General features: G+C 42.6%; 2 protein-coding genes across 2 annotated transcripts; both read right to left on the reverse strand.

The window, feature by feature from the left end:
• Nucleotides 1-1261: 1261 nt before the first annotated feature.
• foxa3 (forkhead box A3) lies at nt 1262-6514 on the reverse strand. The gene is made up of 2 exons (XM_017723421.1): nt 6040-6514; nt 1262-4397 (listed from the first exon to the last, which is right to left on the reverse strand). Exons 1-2 carry the CDS (start codon nt 6106-6108, stop codon nt 3126-3128), a joined length of 1341 nt encoding a protein of 446 aa, XP_017578910.1. The 5' UTR covers nt 6109-6514; the 3' UTR covers nt 1262-3125.
• Nucleotides 6515-11788: 5274 nt separating this feature from the next.
• irf2bp1 (interferon regulatory factor 2 binding protein 1) lies at nt 11789-18560 on the reverse strand. Its single transcript, XM_017723420.2, has 2 exons — nt 16422-18560; nt 11789-14201 (listed from the first exon to the last, which is right to left on the reverse strand). The coding sequence occupies exon 1, from the start codon at nt 18298-18300 to the stop codon at nt 16432-16434; it is 1869 nt and encodes a 622-aa protein (XP_017578909.1). The 5' UTR covers nt 18301-18560; the 3' UTR covers nt 11789-14201; nt 16422-16431.
• Nucleotides 18561-19201: the final 641 nt, after the last annotated feature.

A 19201-nucleotide genomic window follows, 5' to 3' on the forward strand; every position in this document is an offset into this window, starting at 1 on the left:
TGTTTATGAGTGTACCTCGGAACACCGTGGCTTTTCTCTTTAATTCACTGCAATTTCTCTCTGTGTGGAAGTCTGCCGTGCACAGATCCTCATTAGGATCATACGTTCTAATGCACATAAGCTCTGAATCCACAGTATGTGCCATAACGGGGACCTTTATCACCCCTACTGTACAGTCAGAGCACATATGCACCTTAATATATATGCACCTAACCCTTGCTAGTGTCACCCTTGGCTTGCCCACCGGGGGGTTTTTACATTCTTGTTAAAAGTTTGTCTTTTCTGGAATTCTGTGAAGCTGCTTTGTGACAACATCCGTTGTAAAAAACGCTATACAAATAAATTTGATTTGATGTAGACAGTGTCATTATATAAATACATATTTATTTTATTGGACTTTTAAGCTGACATACACACACACACACACATACATACACACACACACACACATATATATATATATATATATATATATATATATATATATATAGCTGCTGTTGGATCAAAACCTCATATATCCAAAACAGTAACTTTACGGGAGAAAAAAAAAATACTCTACTTTTAATGTAAGTCAATGGAACCAGATGACTTTCCATGTCATTTCTTTTGGTCCATTCATCATGAAATTCACACACAATGTAAAGAAGTACAAGCATGTTCATTGATCAGTTTAGTGTGACTTGCACTTTCATTCACACTGAGTCATTTTTATTTTCAGCTTTATGGAGTAAAATAGAGGAAAACAACAAACATTAAAGGGCCCGTATCATAGAAAACTGAATTTCCCTCACTTTCTTCACATTGTTTGAATAGTGCTAAAGTTTCTAAATGCACTGTTGACTCTCCATTCAGTCCATATATGCAAACACATGTTTTGAAATCATTGATTTAATGATGCCACATTTACGTATGCTCTTCTATTCAGCCTCCAGCAGTTTAGCCCTGCCCATTTGTGCTGAAATTATAAGGAATGATCCAGAGGAGACTGTTTTCATTTAAAGAAGTACAGCCAAACAGAACAGAGCTCATTTACATCTATTCGTCTTAAAGGCACAGTACTAGAAACATAACACCTCTTTATTTCTAATGGATAAAACTTGGAAAATTGTAAAGTAAAATTTACTGTTTTTGGAACCTAAAACAACACAAATGTCGAACATGGACCTCAATCATTATCTTACTGACAAACTGATATTTATTGCTAATATTATTATATCTTTTATAAGGTTTTATAATGTTGAAGATCACAGACACAAAAAAGTTCAGTTTAGTTTTTTTTAATAAGAAAAAAGACATAACATCCACATCATCATGACATGCACACCATAAAATCAACCTTACATAGCGATATATATTATATTAATGCACTTCTTTTTGTCTTTTTTTTTGACTGAAAGCAGAAAGGAAGGTTTAAATAAACACTAAACAGAATAGCACACAACTCTGACCTGAAACTGTTGCTTTTTCCTCCATAATGAAGAAACCTGGCCTTTTATAGGTGAGATATTATTTTCGCGTCAGTAAAGAAATAAAAACGAAACCGAAAAAGTGAATACAGACATTTAGTGTACAATAAGGTAGTTACAAGGCACTGTAGTAACAAAAGTCATTGAAAAACCCCCTCTTTAAAACCCACCCCCGGGGTAAAACAGAGGGGTCACTAGTGCAAAGTACTGTGTGTAAATGGCCTTAACTGCTCCTGCTTTTAGTGACCAATACAGCTTTACTGGCATACAAACTAAAACAGAGCAAAAACAAACTTTGAGCATTGAGATTCGGGTCAGATAACTAAAAAAAGCCATTCTGACCAAAAAACGTTTACGTTTACCACAGTTTAGTCCACTTTGTTTTCTGAACTGGACGAAAACACCGAAAATGTCCTTGTTTATGGCTTTGACATAAATTAAAAGCTCATTTTTAAACTGCAAAAACCCCATGTGTTGGGCCTCTTTTCTTTATATAAATATATATTTAATTGTAGTTACTGAATAATAAGCCTTAAAAACAAAAACCTGCACAGTTTAAAGGGTTAAACCAAGATGCATGTCGCAACCGCACTGCCCACACTACGCTGCGTGTGCATAGTTTTTGCGGACTTTATAACAGGAATCGCAGCTCACGCTGTAACACAAGGCGGGTTTCCCTGTAACGCAGCAACTGTGGGCGTTTACTGCAGTAACCTCAACTCACACACTCGACTCCATTACCAGTACAAACACGAAAACTCCAAAAAAGATATATTAATTTCTTCCCTTCATAAATAAACACTTAACTCCCTGTTCCTCCCACGCCACGGTCAGTATATACACATACATAGTACACATTTTGGATAAATGAAATGTCCCACGTCCAGAAAGTCCTGTTCCTGAAGCTGAGAGAAGGTGAAAAGGTCACTAAAACAGATTATTTTTTTTGGTTTTGTTTTTGTTTTGACTCTGTAAGTTCATCTGCTCACCCTTTGTACGCGGACTGTATTGGCTTTGAGGGATCAATACAGCATGGAGCTGCCGTTTTCCTTCTAGAAGAAGCAGAACTGTTTGCTCTTGAGTCTGGTAGGGTGCTGAGAGAGTTCATCAGAATTTCTGAGAGTTTTAAGATTTTCCAAGAGTTTCTGGAGGTCACCAACCCCAGCTTCTTGACGTCTGCTTTCTTTGCAAAATATGGTTTCAACCCAAAACCCTCACAACAAGTTCCCAAGAATGCAGAGGAGATAATGTTTAGAAGATTAGTGTTCAAACTAAACTTGTTCAGGACTTTTTGGACAAGTGACATCCAATTCCCTTAACTGAGAAGGTAGATGTCTAGGATGAGGGCTGGTGACCAACGTTCTAGAAGACATGAGTAAGCTCTTGCTCTTGAGCCTCAGACAAGTCTGTTGAAGAGAGATTGTAGAGCATTTCTAGAGGTCAACATTTCCACATGTTATTGTTTTCCTGCTCCAACACACCAACTCCAGCTCAGGAAGGGCTAATTAGTTGGATCAGGTGCATTAGAGCAGGAAAAGCATCACAACGTGCTCCAGGACTAGGACTTCTGTTCCAGAAGAAGCTCTCTTAAGGAGTTCTAGAGTTTTTAGAGCGTTCATTTGAATAAAACCAGCTCGGTTTCAGTCTGTAGCTGACCTGTTAGGACGCGTTAAGGACAGACCTGCTGTAGAGGGTCTGGTAGTATGCCCCTGAGTCCATGGCTGAAGGTCCAGCACTGTCATAAATTTGTTTAGCGGCTACGGGCGAAGAAGCAGCATAGCTGTTGTAGGCCATGACCTGGTCTTGATATGACTTGAGGTCCATCTTCTGCTCATTGGACATGAGGTTGGTGATGGAGAATGGATGGTTGAAGTTGTAGTGAGGGTCCATGGACTTCAGGTGGTCATTCTGCAGGTCCAGGTGCTGGTGCATGGGGCTGGACAGTGGGCTGGGCAACAAATGAGCCCCTGCCCCCATGCCCTGGGAGTGGAGGTGGGAGCTGGAGGTGGGCATTGATGTTGGCACAGATGAAGGAATGGGCAGCGGGGAGCTGTGCGCAAGACTGGTCGCTTGAGAAGGACAATCTAGAGGCACCAGGTTCCTCTGAGGTTCCTCAGAGGCGGATCCAGAGTGGGAGGCATCGGATTGGGCAGAATCAGCACCATCTGAGCCCGCCGCTGGGCTGTGATCCTCGTGGATGCCATCTTGGTGCCCGTTCTTTCCATTTCCACCTTCTTGAGACTTCCCAGAGTTGGTGGACTTTTTGCCCGGTTTGTCTTCGATCTTGAACCTCTTCTGCCGGCGCAGGTAGCAGCCGTTTTCAAACATGTTGCCTGAGTTTGGGTGCAGCGTCCAGTAGGAACCCTTGCCGGGCTTGTCGGGCGATCGCGCCACTTTGACGAAGCAGTCGTTGAAGGACAGTGAGTGGCGGATGGAGTTCTGCCAACGCTGCTGGTTCTCACGGTAATAAGGGAAAAGGTCCATAATCCACTGGTAGATCTCGTTTAGCGTTAGCATCTTGTTGCTGGACTGCTGTATCGCCATGGTAATGAGGGAGATGTAGGAGTATGGAGGCTTGGCATGGGTCAGCGAGCGGCGGTAAGGCTTGGGAACCTCTTTGGGCCGGGTCAGAGAGGTCGGAGATGGGTAGCTGAGCTGGGACATGGGCTGAGAGATGCTCTGGTAGTGAGAAAGTGGACCCAAAGACGAACCTGGAGAACTGAGCTGGGTCAGAGAATTCGGGTTCAGTGAAGTGCCCACTGGAGACAAATTCATGTGGTTGATGGCTCCACCCATTCCAGTCAGGGGACTGGTGCTTAGTCCGGGTCCAGGATAGCCCATGTTCATGCCCGAGCCGGAACCAGCAGAGTTCAGGTTGATGTAGCTGTTCAGGCCGCTCACTGAGTTTGTGGCACTTGGAGAGGAATACATCTAAAATACAGTAAATACACAATTAATTACACTTCATTATAACATGGGGTTAGTCTGAAAAGAGTTTGGACAACTTTAGAAACAAAAAGAGACATTTTCATTCTTCGCAGAAAAAAAAGTACAAAAAAAAACAAAAGAATAAAAACAGAGAAAATGTAACGCAATTATGTTTCAGCTATAATTAATTATAATTTAGTCTAATAGGACTTTGAAAGTCTGAATAAAACAAAAATGTTCAAATAACACAAAGATACCTCTCTGATACAATAATAAATATAGACATAATCTAATAATTTAATTATGATCAAATGTAATGGTATAATTTGGATTAAACTTCCGTTCCAAAGAAACGGAAAGGAACTTTCAATATAATCTGAACATGGACATAAACAGACATCTAAAATAATAAATACTGAATGTAAACGCTTAATTATAATGATTTAATAATCCACACACAAGAAAAACAAACCAACAGCATTTAAACTGACTAACACGGCAATCGGAGGGGAACAGGACCAAAACAAACCATCTTAAAATACTGGGCTTAGTCAAGAGCTTATAAACCAAACACAATGAAAATTCTGGGCCACTGAAAAGAATATATTTATAATAAATGCAAAGAAAATGAAATATAATTATACTTTATCTGCTCTTGATTATAATACCGGATTAATATTTCTTTTGGAGGACTTGGGTTTTGTAAACAAATGTAAAAAAACACTTAAAAGGCGTTAAAGAAACTCAGAAATTCAGACTTTAGTAAGGAACACAAACACAGATCGAATATAACAGAAATAACCTGCTATAATTCATTGCCGTGTCCTTTTGAAAGATCTGTGACTCAACAAAAGCAAAACGTCATCTGCGAGGAAAATTTCTATGCCCCATTTCATGAAGCTGAACAGGTTTAAAACATGTTTGTAGAGCAAAACAATTTGATAAATGTTTTAAATTTCTGTGTTTTTCTTGTGTTTTTCTTAATAAAATACACATTTTGAATATTTTTCCGCAGCCTGTGTGAAATATCAGCCTCACAGTGAGCGCACTGGAGCAAAGCCAGTGTAAAACCACATATTTATGGAATATATTTCCATACTAAACATTTCTCTTGTTTGTTTTTTCGTTTATTAGTTTTCAATTTCAGTCTCTGATCAGCACTTTTTCTCATCTGAATTAAAACGTGTCTGTTACACCTTCTTTAAACCAGTAAACCCACTAATGAAGCTCAACACTGCAACGTGGCCTAAAGCCTTAAAGGCCAAAGAGTGAAAAGATAAAGTTAAAAGAGCTTAAATAAAAGCTTTTAGACAGCCCAGCTGGCTAGCGCACAGTTTCAGAGGGAAATAATTTCATTTAAGACTTTAAAGAACATCAATCATCCAAAAAATCCGGATTTTATTACAAGTCAAGCTTAATAAATGAGCAATAAAACAACAAATGAACTGAAATGAAGTGAAAGTGACTCTAATCTGTGTTTTGTTTAAGAAACAGAGCTGATAGGACTGAGAGGCCTCGCTGTGTAGCACCAGGTCAGCCTTCATGAGAGATTTCACTCATAAAAAGTGAAGTAAATCTAACGTCAGAGCCATCAATGAGATATTACTGAATTATTGGTGAAAAATTAGTGATATAGGTGACTAACCTCGCTGGGTTCGCTGTAGAGACTCCACTCCCCAACCTCACCACACTCCATCTTTACTGAGCTCAGCATCCCCCGGATAAAGCTCCTTGAGAACAGCGCTTTAGGCCACAAACGCGGGGATATAAAACTCAGAAACTGGGTGAAAACTGATCTCCGGGACGAGCTTCAGGGGGGAAATCCAAAAAGCGAAAAAATCCAGCCAGTGGAGACAGAAACGGCGAGAAGAGCGCGCAGCACTGAAATTCCTCCCACCGAGTTTTTGGGTTTTAAAGTCTTATTTATCAGTCAGCCAGTCTGCTGAGACTTGGTTGGTCTTTCATACTCAGAGGCTCTTTTCTATGCGGCTTCAGAGCAGCTCAGCAGTGAAGGGACCATCTTTTCATCGTGAGGGATCCCAGAAGGAGAGCAGAAGCCCGGGAGGAGCCGCCGAGCCTCGGCGAGAGAGAGAGAGAGAGAGAGAGAGGGAGAGTAAAGGTCGCTTCTGAAGTGCAGCAGAAACTCAGGAGTTGCTGCTCTTTAAAGCGCAGGTAAATGAACACGCCCCGTAAGTGCATTTGAATATGGGCCCCCAGCGCTGCTTCCACACGGGGGCGCTGTTTAACCCCCCGCTGCTTCTGTATATTGGCCTGCAGACTGTTACCCCCGTCCCCCCGTCCCCAACAGCAGCTCAACAAGCAGAAAGTTCCCATCAAGTCCAGGAGAGAACAATTCAGACCAAGACGGCCTCCCTCTTACAAAAGATGGTTCTTCATGGGTTCTTTGGTGAAGGCAGTGGTACCACAAACACTCAAAGAAGCATTTGCATGCTTAAATGTTTCTTTGCATGGCGCAGGTGTTCTTCAGTTTGTGTTGTGGTAGAATCTTTTTTGAAAATGGTTCTATATAGCACCAAAAACGCTATTGTTACAAGCTTGACGTCGTAACACTGGCAGAACCCTTATCGGTGCTATATACTCTTAAAAAAGATTCAAGGGCTCTTTGGTAAGAAAAATGTCTCTATTTAGAACCATGAACCCTCAAAGAATGCTTTGCATGATTAAATGGTTCTTTGCATTATGAAATGGTTCTTCAGATTGATGGAATATGTGCACAAGTTTGCTCTAGACGGTTCAATATAGAAAGTTTTTGTATAAAAAAGTAGGTTCAATATAGCACCCAAAAGGGTTGCTCTGTCATTACAAGCGTGACACTGCAACAATAGAAGTCTACAATGCATTGCAAATGCAAAAACTACAATGCATTCTCCATTAATCTGAGGAACCGTTTCACTATGCAAAGAATCATTTAAGCATGCAATGGTTCTATGTAGGACTCATTGTTCCAGGTTTGGTATGTGTGCTTGAGCAGGAAAATCACCAAACTGAGCGTGTGTAACTCTGTGTGTGTGTGTGTGTGTGTGTGTGTGTGAGTGTGTCTCTGTCTGTGTGTGTGTGTGTGTGTGTGTGTGTGTGTGTATGTGTATACAGTGTCATCAATCACAAATAATGCCAATAACAACCTTCATCAACATCTGATCAGAAGAAATAAATATTCAAATATCATTTTTGTGTGAATGACTGGGTGATTGGAGCTCATCGACGTGCAACTCTTTAATCAGTGACCCAATCAGAGCAGCGGAGCAGTGATCAGCTGTAATGAGGGGCAGGGAGGAAATGGGCTGTCCTGCTCAGCTTGGGTCTAAGCCCATTAGGGTTAAACCTCATCACTGCAGGCCCGTCAGCTCAGAGGTGCCACATTAAAAAGCTGTTAAATCCTCTCGGCTAGCGCTTTTTACCCCAGGTGTGATGATGAGGGTAATGATGACGATGATGGCTGAGCTTCTTTAAAGGCCGCTATGCTGTGTTTGCTCAGGTCCCGAGTCTAGAACTCACTGAATAAACAGCAGCACTTTCACTCTGGACTTCCCTGGACTTCACAGAACCTGCAGACACTTTCAGAAGAATGAGGGCAACATCAGAACCACAGAGCACAGACTGAAGGTGCACATCACACTGCAATACAGCATATAAAACCACACTGCGATACAAAATATATCACACTGCAATACAGCACATATCATACTGCAATACAGCATATAAAACCACACTGCAATACAGTATATATCACACTGCAATACAGCATATATCACAGTGCAATATAGTATATATCACACTTCAATACAGCATATATCACACTGTAACATAATATATATTACACTGTATATAGTATATATATATATATATATATATATATATATATATATATATATATATATATATCACACTGCAATATAGTATATATCACACTGTAACATAATATATATTACACTGTATATAGTATATATATATATATATATATATATATATATATATATCACACTGCAATATAGTATATATCACACTGCAATATGGTATATATCACACTGCACTACAGCATATATCACACTGCAATATGATATATATCACACTGCACTACAGCACATATCATACTGCAATACAGCATATATCACACTGCGATATAGTATATATCACTAATTTCTTTTCCAAAATAAAGCACATAAAGTTCCTATGAGAAAGATGTGACCAATACAGTACAGATGTCATTAACAACAAAATAGTAAATAGTTAAACACAAAAAAAGAAATTAGCGACTAAATATGAAAAGCAAAAAGATCACAGAGTAAAAAGTACATTCCTTTACTCATTAATATACTTGAGTAGAAGAAAAAGTATGATGATTTGAAAATACTCAGCAAATCCATGTTGTCTGTCTGAAATGACCCACAGTTCACCAGCAACAAGTGTGTATTTCATCCACAGTCAGCCTGTATTTACATTAAAGCTCTAATTGAATACTTCACTGCAATATACAGTTAAAAAGTTTAACAACTGAGCTACTTCCCATGTGTGTGTGTGTGCGTGTGAGTGTGTGTGAGTGTGTGTGTATGTGTCCTCCTGAATCCACATCAGCCGGTGAGGCGCAGACTGACCCATCTGAATCTCAATGCGCTTCCTAATAGCTAATGAATGGCCATGGAATTGATGAGATCACGGGGGGTCGACAGGATTAGCTGGGGGCGGGGGGCACAGAGGGAGAAAGGCTGTGTGGGGTCATGTGAGGCGCCTGGTGTGCAGCCTCTGGGTGTGTATAGGAGCGTAAAGCAGCCACAAGCCTGAGTTTTCCACGTATCCATTACACAGGTGCTCTTCACCAGAGCAGCGCTGACTCTCCTCTACACCCCCCCCCACCCCATCTGTCTGTCTATCTGTCTGTCTGTCTCTCTGTCTGTCTATGTATGTATGTATGTATCTATCTATCTATTTAACTGTCTGTCTGTCTGCCTGCCTGCATGCCTATCTATCTATCTATCTATCTATCTATCTATCTATCTATCTATCTATCTATCTATCTATCTATCTAAATAAATTATTTAATCAATCAATTTTAAAAATCTGTCTCTCTGCAGCTCGCAGTGCAGCTACCCGTCCTGCTCGCTCTAAAGCTGCACCATGTCTCACGGTTTAGCGTCCAGTGCGCGCGCTGTAGGATTTTCTGACTGGGTCACACGGTCCCGCGCGCGCCACACTAAACAAAAGCGGACACCTGGCTGTAACCTGGCCAGCGCGTGCGCACCCACATCGCGTTAGCGCTGCCTAATGAGCCTCTTCCTCTCCCGGAGCAGCAGGTCATTAACACCTCAATCAGCGGAGAACAACAGCAGTGATGGATCCGACTAACGGACCAGCACAGGGAGCGGCCAGTCTCGGCTCCACTGACACGCTGCGCTCTCTAAAAAGGCTGGTTCTTTAGTAAAGAGGAAAGGACGGTTCTGTTTAGAACCATACACTCTATATAATACTTAAATGGTTCTTTGCCTGGTGAAATGGAACCATATACAATAAGGAGCCCCGCTGGTGACATCCTGTATAAATTAAAATAATGTGTGCCCACGACTTAATAAATCATGGGAACGAGATCCTAACGCGAGGCCACGACTTAGTAAGGTGTGGGAATGAGATTATTAAGTCATGGCCACGACTTAGTAAAGTGTGGGAACGAGATCCTAATGTGTGGCCGTGACTTAATAAGGTGTGGGAATGAGATGATTAATTCATGGCCATGAATTAGTAAAGCGTAGTAAACTTAGCAAAGCGTTTTCATAATTACCCACGCATTAATAAGGTATGGCCACGCATTATTTTTATTTATACAGGATGCCGCCAGCGGGGCTCCGTATGTACAAGACGTTCTCCATCAGCCTAAGAACCCATTGCGCCATGCAAACAGTTCTACATAGAACTCATGCTTCTCTTTACTAAAGAACCCTTGAAGAACCGCATTTTTTAAGAGCGCACATGTTCGTATTTATGTTTGTATTTACTGTTGATATCATTCCCCGCAGGTGCTGTTTATACTGTAAATATGTTATTCACTGTAAAATCGCTCGTTTTACATCTGAGTTTATTATAAAAACCATTAAACTAAAGCGCGCCTGCAGTTTTCTAAACGGCGCAACGGCGCCACCTGCTGACTAAAAGCGATAATAGCAGCTTCAGTCACTAAGAATTTAGGTCTCCAGGTCCGAATCTTTCTCAGTGTGAAATGACCAGAGGTGGGCAGAGCATCTGACGGAGACTTTTTCTTAGAACCTTTCTGAAGAACACATTTAAGATCAAACTTGGAAAGACGGAACCATGAACCGTCAGCTTGTATAAACGGTGAAATGGTGCACAGCAACACAGGGAAGCCGTAAGTTTATATACACACACCTGCATTCACCACACGGTGCTCTCCTGAGAGGGTTCCTTAAGGGTTCCGTAGTAAAGGGAAACGTTTTGTTTAGGACCATGAGTTCTACATAGAGCCATTTGCATGCTCAGATGGTTCTCCGCATAGTGAAAACGTGCTGTCTATGCTTCTACATAGCACCAAAAAGGGCTTGACATTGAAACTACAGGAAAACCCATTTTGGTGCTATACAGAACCGTTTAAAAAGGTCCTATATAAATCCAATTGCCACACATTGTTCCTCAATCTGAAGAACTATTTCACCATTGCAAAGAACCACAAAGAATTAACCAAAAAATTAAATGGTTCTATACTGAACTCTGATTAGAACCATTCCTTACTAAAGAACCCTTGAAGAACCATCTTTTTTAAGTGTGTGTGTGTGTGTTCACCTTGTTGCTCCAGTGCTAAAAAAGAATGATTGACAAACAGGCACATGACGGGGCAGTCGCGGGTTGGAGGTCAGGGAACCAGCCCTGTGACTGGATGGTCACCAGTTCGATGCCCAGAGCCGACAGTATGTGACTGAGGTACCCTTGAGCAAGACACCTAAAGTCCAGCTGCTCCCCGGGTGCTGTGGATAGGGCTGCCCACCACTCCGGGCAAGTGTGCTCACTAGTGTGTATGTAGTGTTTCACTGCACGTACAGGCTCGATTGTGGAGGTGAAATTTCCCTGTTGTGGGACTAATAAGGGCCTCTTAATCTAATTTCGTTGTTGCTCAAGGAAAACCTTGAATTTGTTTTCGACATAATTTTAACGAGGCTGTTGTTCTTTACACTGTGCGTAAATATTATGATGAATGGACCAAAAGAAAACGGCCCAAAATTACTTGGAAAGACGTCTGGTTCCATTGACTGGTGGAGTATGTTTTTTCCTTCTCCTGTAAAAGATACCACTTTGGAGATCCAAGGTTTTCATCCAACAGCAGCAACTCCAATGCATAGTTTCACCTTTGGGCATTTAAGAGATCCGGACACTTGTGAAAAGCAGGTCAATCTTTTAATTTAAATACAATTTGAGCGATAACATAGAAGCCAATTATAAACAAAGGTCCTACAGAACAGTACGTTTGTTTACGTGTTTACATACATAATCATTCAGATACTTTTCTATTCGTTAAACAGGATGAAAGAGGTGAAAGCTAAAAACAACAGAACTGAAAACGTAAAAACACCAGAGGTGGATTCGTTTACTTACTCGTTTAAAAAACAAAACAAAACAAAACAAAAAAAAACACTGATGTGAGGATGAAAAAAAAAATCTGGACCGTATAACTGTAGAAAACAAATCTTCACCTCCCGACAAATTAGAACAGGGTTACAATACAAAACATAGTGATCTGCTAACACTTTAGTAAAAATGTACTTTGTTTTCACCCAAACAGGCTTAAATATACGATTCCCAACGTGAACCATTCCCTGTATACGGCGTCAATATTTTAATGAGAGCTATTACTTTTACCACAAAAATATATGCTAAAGCATCATATGATACAACAATTTAATCCGGCTTGTCTATCTTTGGTTTTTCTGTTCATTCAGATACTTAGTGGTACACAAAGCAATACGGTATAAAATCTAGAGATTGCACATCTATAACCATTGAAAGGGAGTATTTCTTACAATCTACACAGAGTATAAAATATAAAGAGAGTTTTCTATTATACATGCTGGGATAAGCTTTGAATGGGCATAGTTAAGCGCTTTCAAACAAACTCTGAGCACTTTTAATTTCCAAAACTACCGGAGGTGTGTGCAGCATTTGCATTAACAATACAAAAAGTGTGTTTGCGTACAGTGCTGTGAACACAGCCGCGAAGGCCTGGAAAACAATCCTGCTGTACAATCCACATCTGTCTGGTGTTCAGGACATTCAGAGATGTCATCATTCATCCTACACTATGTCTAAAGGGGAACGCCACCCGTTTTTCAAAGTCATTCAGAGTGGTTTGGTGCGAAATGCTCTGATCTCACTAAAAATTATGGTTCAAGGGTTATAAAGTAAAGACATTTGTTCTATATAATGGTGGTTGGATAGTGTAGTGTAGAGCAACACCTCTGCCTTCTACGTTGTAGATTGGGGTTCGGTGCCCAGCCTGGGTAACCGCCCTACTCTATACCAATAAGAGTCCTTGGGCAAGACTCCCAACACCAACTTCACCCACGAGTGTAAAATGATCAAACTGTAAGTCGCTCTGGATCAGAGTGTCTGCCAAATATTATAAATGTAGAACCATGAAGCCTCAAAGGACCCTTGGTGTGATTAAAAGGTTCTTCTACTGCTACAATGTCAAGTCTGTAGCAGCAGAACACTTTTTGTGTATATGGTTTTATACAGAACCTTTCTTTTTACTGAATACAGAACCATTTGATGACCAAACAGCCCTTTGCATGGTGACATGGTTCTACACAGCACCACAAAGGATCTTCTCTTGTTGTGATGTCAAGCTCATATACAACAGAAGAACCCTTTTGGGTGCTAAATGGTGCTATACATCGTCTTAATCTGCAGAACCATGTCACCACGGAACCATTTGAGCATGTAAATGGTTCCTTGAGTGTCCAGTCGTAAACAACAGAAGAACTCTTTCTGGCAGTGTTTCGAAACATATACAACACACTAACCAACAATCTGAAAAACGCTTTCACAATGCAAGGAACCCTTTGGTCATGTAAGGGGTTCTTTGAGTGCTCAAGGTTCTACACAGAGCCGTTTTCTTTAGTGAATAACCATGTTTTTCAAGAGTGTAGAGTCACAGTGGTAGTGATAGGAACCAGACATCTGAAAAGTTTAAAGGGCCCACATTATATTTTTTTCATGTAACAACCCCCCCCCCCCATTTATGTTTCATGATAGTTTAGAGAACTTATACATCAACATTCTATATAATGAGCCTGAACCATTTCACACCAAACTGCTCTGAACCTCTCTGATTACACCTCAAACACTGAGTTATAGAGATTGTTTTTTTTTGTTTGTTTTTTTTTTTTTGAAAAATCGGTGTGATCACACTTTAAGGTGTTTCATAATGTGATTAACACTAAGGGTAAATACAGTTAGGCTTATCACCTAAACTCTGAATGAAAAAGCTCTACTTTAAAGCTCTATTAAACACTGGGGCAAAATATCAACTCTGTTGGAGTTCAGACGGAACTGATTGTACTGCAGAAGGACTTTAAATGGGGCGTCTCCAACGAGCATGGCTGGATTCTCCTTTACCGTGGCCAGCAGAGCAGAGCAGAGCAGAGTGAGAGAGAGAGCGAGAGAGAGAGAGCGAGAGAGAGAGAGGGATGGAGGAAGAGAACGTGTGCAGGTGAACAGTCGCCTCTTCAGTGCTGTGGCGTCGGCCGTCTTTGGGGCTCAGAACTGCAGCGTCTGTGAAACAGAGCAGCTCTGAAAAACACAAACAAACATTATTAAATTAACATTTTAACGCAGCTTAAAAACATTAAAGCTTTACTGAATTCCTATCAGACCACTAAACAGTGATCACAGTGTGAAGAGCATTTAAAAGTGTAAAATGTCTTTTTAAAGGAGTTCAAAAGCTTTTTTGCTTTTATGTCTCTGTCTAAACATATAGAACTGTGTCTGAGGTGGAGAATCATCAGCTCGATTAGAATCTACTGGGAATTCTGTGCTGTGCACAATTTGAAGTTTGTGCTCAGTTTTGGCCAAAATAAATAAAAAATCTGTCTCTATTGTTTATGTTGTTTGTTTACATTCAACTACTGTGTAAATCTTTCCTCCAGTTACGTTTGTGCTGTAACAATATAATCAAATCAAAGCAAATCAGGAATAAATCTGAATGACTACTGCTACTAAATAACAACTTTATTAATAGAGGATGTGGCAATTCAAACTGGTCCTCTACAAAACCAAGTTTAACACTATTACCACATATCAACAAAACCGCACACTCGGTTCTTTAAGGGTTCTTCAGTAAACACTATGGTTCTAAACAGGACCATGAACACTCGGAGAACACCTTTGCGTGCTTACATGGTTCTCTGCATGATGAAACTGTTCTTCGGGTTGATGGAGAACGTGCTGCATATGGTTCTATGCGGAACCTTTTTGAAAAAGGTTCTATTGTTATGATGTGAAGCTTGCAACAATAGCAGAACCCTTTTTGGTGCTATACAGAACCATATGACACATTCTCCATCAATCTGAAGAACAATTTCACCACGCAGAGAACCATGTAAGCACGCAAATTTTTCTCAGAGTGTTCATGGTTCTACGTAGAACCGCCGTCTTTACATTATGCTGCAGTCTGGTGTAAGAGAACTCAGACATGAGGTTCGGATTGGCTCCTGACCCCAATTTAACCACCACCTTCATTCCTTTTAACTCCTTAATTCATTTTCTGTTTTACTATCTTTCATCCTGAGCTCATATGACATACATGTTCTAAGCTTTACCAACTCTTTGGAGGTTCTAGGAGTTTGCTGGCACGAGTTTAGAGGCTGGCATCAGACAGAACTAGGACCTTTTTCAGTTACAGCTGCTATTCGGGAACTTTGGTGCTGTTCCCCATGACTCAAGCTGCATTTCCTCGTAAATATTTGAACCTCTCTGTTGTTTTCTCTTGTTTTTATGACTTTCTGCTTTATTTTAATCACACTTTTGTAACTATCTCAGAGCAGGAGGAGCTGCTGGGTCTCAGGAAGGTTAGTAGCTGTATTAACAGCTAAAGCTTTTATTCTTCTGTTTGAACTGTTAAAGAACCCTGGAAGAACCATCTCTCTTATTTCTCACCAATGTTGTCACTGCAAGTTAAACTGCAATGATTCGTATAAATTAAGGCCCAGGTCTGATTTCTTGGCCAAGAAGAACCAGCACATTCACTTTTTCACCAGACGCACAAACCCTGGATGACTAGGCTGCATTTTCGCACTTGATACTTCCACCAATTTTTGGTTGATTGTAGAGACTCAGATGTCTATACAGTGGTGGTGATGGGAACCAGGCATCGCCATGACTACAACACAGATATAGACATTTTATTTACCATCCAAAACCACCAGAGAACCTACACGAGTCTTCTGAGTTTATATGGAATGTTGATGATGGAAAATAGTGGAAAATCTGGAATAGTAAGTCTTCTTTGGGGATTATTTTGCCACATAACACTCTGCATGTCTCCCTCCACCATGAATGGAATTTAAGTTCTCTAAACTATCATAAAACAGCATCTCAGTCATCAGGCAGTGAATTCAGAACCATTTCATGTAGGAACTTTGTGAGGAGCTTTTAGAGGGGAATGTCTGGTTCCTATCACCACCACTGTGAAAAACTTAGTCAGAACCTATCTAGAACGGAGTGTTTCACACCAAACCGCTCAGAACCGCTCTGTTTACATCTTATCCAGTTAATCATACTGGAATTTTCGTGGAATGAACTGGTGGTGTTATTGTTTAGACAGTGTTGTAAATAATGTTGCCTGTTTTTAGAACTGCACTCTGTCAAACTGCAATATAACAATTAATCTTTTAATAAAAACAACAATACTATTATTATTATTTACTATTATTATCATAATTATAATTATGGTGTATTGTAAATATGCTACTCCCAGTTACATATCAGCTTAGTGTATAAATACATGTGCACCTGCCGCAGGTTAGGGGTCTCTCTCCTTCTTCACTTTCACGTCTCCAGCCAGGATGGTGGATATCTCTCCCTGCATGAACGCCCAGGGCACATTGGAGCCCACCAGTGGGCACTTGTCTCCGCTGGGGCAGTACACCTCGCTGCCCGAGCCCTGGCTGCGGATGAAATCTCGGGTGCAGGGGAAGCAGAACTTATGCCCCTGCACTGATGGGCACTGGACGAAGTGTGTGTCCTCCAGCCGTTCGTGGCAGATGGTGCAGCAGAGAGGGGCGCTGCCCGCTCCGGAGGCATCGCTGCCCGTCACAGCCCCCTGATCGCCCCCTCCGACAGTTGGCATTGCTGCGGCAACCGCTGCTCCTGCAGACCCGGCCGGCACTTCTCCGTTACGCGATGCCAGGCGCCTCTGCCCAGCTGAAGATGGGCTGGCGCTGTTCTGGAGGCCCACCGAGGACGAGTGGGCACCGCTGCCGCCTGGCACATCTTTCGGAGACTGGCCGGCAGCACCCACATTGTCTGCCACACTCATGAGGGCGGTGATGGGCGACGGGTCGCTGCCATGGGAACCAGGAAGGCCCTCCTGGAGACTAGGAGGAGGCTGCCCGGCGCTGGGCATAGAGGTGGCAGGAATGTGCCCGCCTATGACTGGGTACGCACCAAGGGGCCAGTGCTGGCGCAGCTGCTCCTCTGACGGCAGCCTATCCACACCATCTGGCTCTGGCGAAGCCTTGCGGCGGCGGAGACGGGGCTGGGCTGGGCGGCCGATGTGGCAGAGCGCGGTGGGCAGCATGGAGCAGCTGGCGTCCAGATAAGGCTGTGGGATGGCATCGGGGGTCGGCGGGTCTTTGAACGCCCTGACTCCATCACTGAGAAGCTCCGAAAGCAGGCGCCAGTCTCCGGTGCCGTGCCTCTTCTCGTATTCGACATATTTGAAGCCGGAGCTGATCACCTTGCCCGTGTCCTTCTGGCTGTCGTGGAACATTTGTTTGACCAGTGTTAGCAGGCTGGAGAACACCTGGCCGGAGCCGCAGGGGTATTCGACGAAAACCTTCAGCTCAAACTCAACCCCGAGCTTGGCATCGAAGGCAAAGACTCTGCCGACAAGCCCGTGGTCCTTCTTGAACCTCACGTTGAAGGGGGTGCAGCTGGACAGCGTCAGCAAAGTGTCCCTGACCGCTTTGGGGCGCCCGGCCCAGTCGTCGGCCCGGTTCCGGACACTTTCGGACAGCTCGGCCAAGGCTTCGGCGTTCCTCTGCTTCTCCTTCAGCTCCTTCTCGAAATCGGAGCTCATGAAGGATGCCACCCCGACACCCATGCCCATGCCCATGGCCTGCCTCTTGCTTATCTCGCTCAGCATGGGGGTGGAGATGGTGAGCGGGGCGCTCCCGGCTCTCCCGAGGCCCGGCACGGCAGTCAGCAAGCCGTGAGGGGCTCCGACAAGCCCTTGCGCCATCAGGTTTGGAGGAACGGCTCCCACCAGCCCAGCCCTCCTGGCATTGGGGCTCTGCCTGCTCACCTCAGGTGGACCTCCATCCTCAAGCCTGGGGAGACCGTTTGGGAGCCTAGCAGGGACATAATCTCCTCTAGCTCTCTCATATCTCTCCCCAGGAGGTCTGCCTCCATCTACAGCTCCATCCTTCACCCCTGGACCATGCTTACCGCTCGGCTGAGGACCAGGAGACCTACCGTCCTGCATCACATGGGTCCTCTTCAGCTGCCTGGCCGTGTCTATCAGCAGCTCGATGCGGTCCGCACCTTCATAATTCACGCAGCCCCGGCAGACAGCTTCGCTGAAATCCCAGATCATGGCCCAGGGCATCTTCGGCAGGTCGCACAGGTAGCACCACTGCCGCCTGGAAGACGCCTGTGAGGAGGAGGACATGTTTTGGGCCTTTGGGCCTCCGCGCGTCCAACCCGCCCTAACCTCGCTTCTCTTCGGCCTCTGACTTCTCCGCTCCGAGCTCCCAAACTCCACGCTTCGGACGGATTCTGCTCCCCGGGCCCCGCCCCGGTCCAAAATCCCTCGGAGCCTGCACGACCGGACCGGGCTAACGGCTCAGTTTTCACCGACCAGGCCGCACAGTTTCGCCTCGAAGACGCTGGAAAGTTACACAACTCCTCCGCGCTGCATTGTGGGACTTGTAGTTTTTCACTAGGGGCCTTTTTTCCTTTCGTTTTCGCTGCTAAGCCTGTGTCTATATTATTGACCTTTACACCATAACACACCGCGTCATCTGGAGGAAGGCGTGTATGGATCACACAATTACCTAGTAATAAAGGAATAAATAATAAAAAATAAGACATAAAATAATAAAAAACAACAAGGGGACTTAATAAGATTGAAGAGTTTATTATATCTAAGCACAAAGAGTTGAACTTATTACTCTGCACATATATGTTTATAAATGAAGAAAATAAGCAGTATATATTATAAACTACACAGTGTGCGATTAACTGTGACTCTAACAGGCGTAAGATCAGAATACATGCACAATGTGCAGTATGAGTGCAGATGGAAATACAGCAGAGTTTTGTACAATAAAGCAGATAATTATTAAGTAAATTAGTTTAATAACCTAAAATTAATTTAAATTTAAAAATAAAAATAAATTTAAAAATGAAATAATGAAAGCAGACAATTAAAATTTGCATAACATGGTAGATATAATTTCTGCATATATTTACATACAAAATCTGTTATTTATTTATTTTTATTTGTTTTGAAAATGAAAAAAATGAAATGAAAATCTGTAATATGGGATTTATGCTTCAACAGTCAACAT

This window comes from Pygocentrus nattereri, chromosome 7 (genome assembly GCF_015220715.1).
Source record: "Pygocentrus nattereri isolate fPygNat1 chromosome 7, fPygNat1.pri, whole genome shotgun sequence".
NCBI lineage: Eukaryota > Metazoa > Chordata > Actinopteri > Characiformes > Serrasalmidae > Pygocentrus > Pygocentrus nattereri.

Coding starts and splice junctions, on each gene's coding strand:
- foxa3 (XM_017723421.1), bottom strand. CDS start 6,108: ATGCTGAGCTCAGTAAAGATGGAGTGTGGTGAGGTTGGGGAGTGGAGT. Junction 4,398..6,039: donor TCTACAGCGAACCCAGCGAG/GTTAGTCACCTA, acceptor ACTGTATTTTAG/ATGTATTCCTCTCCAAGTGC.
- irf2bp1 (XM_017723420.2), bottom strand. CDS start 18,300: ATGTCCTCCTCCTCACAGGCGTCTTCCAGGCGGCAGTGGTGCTACCTG.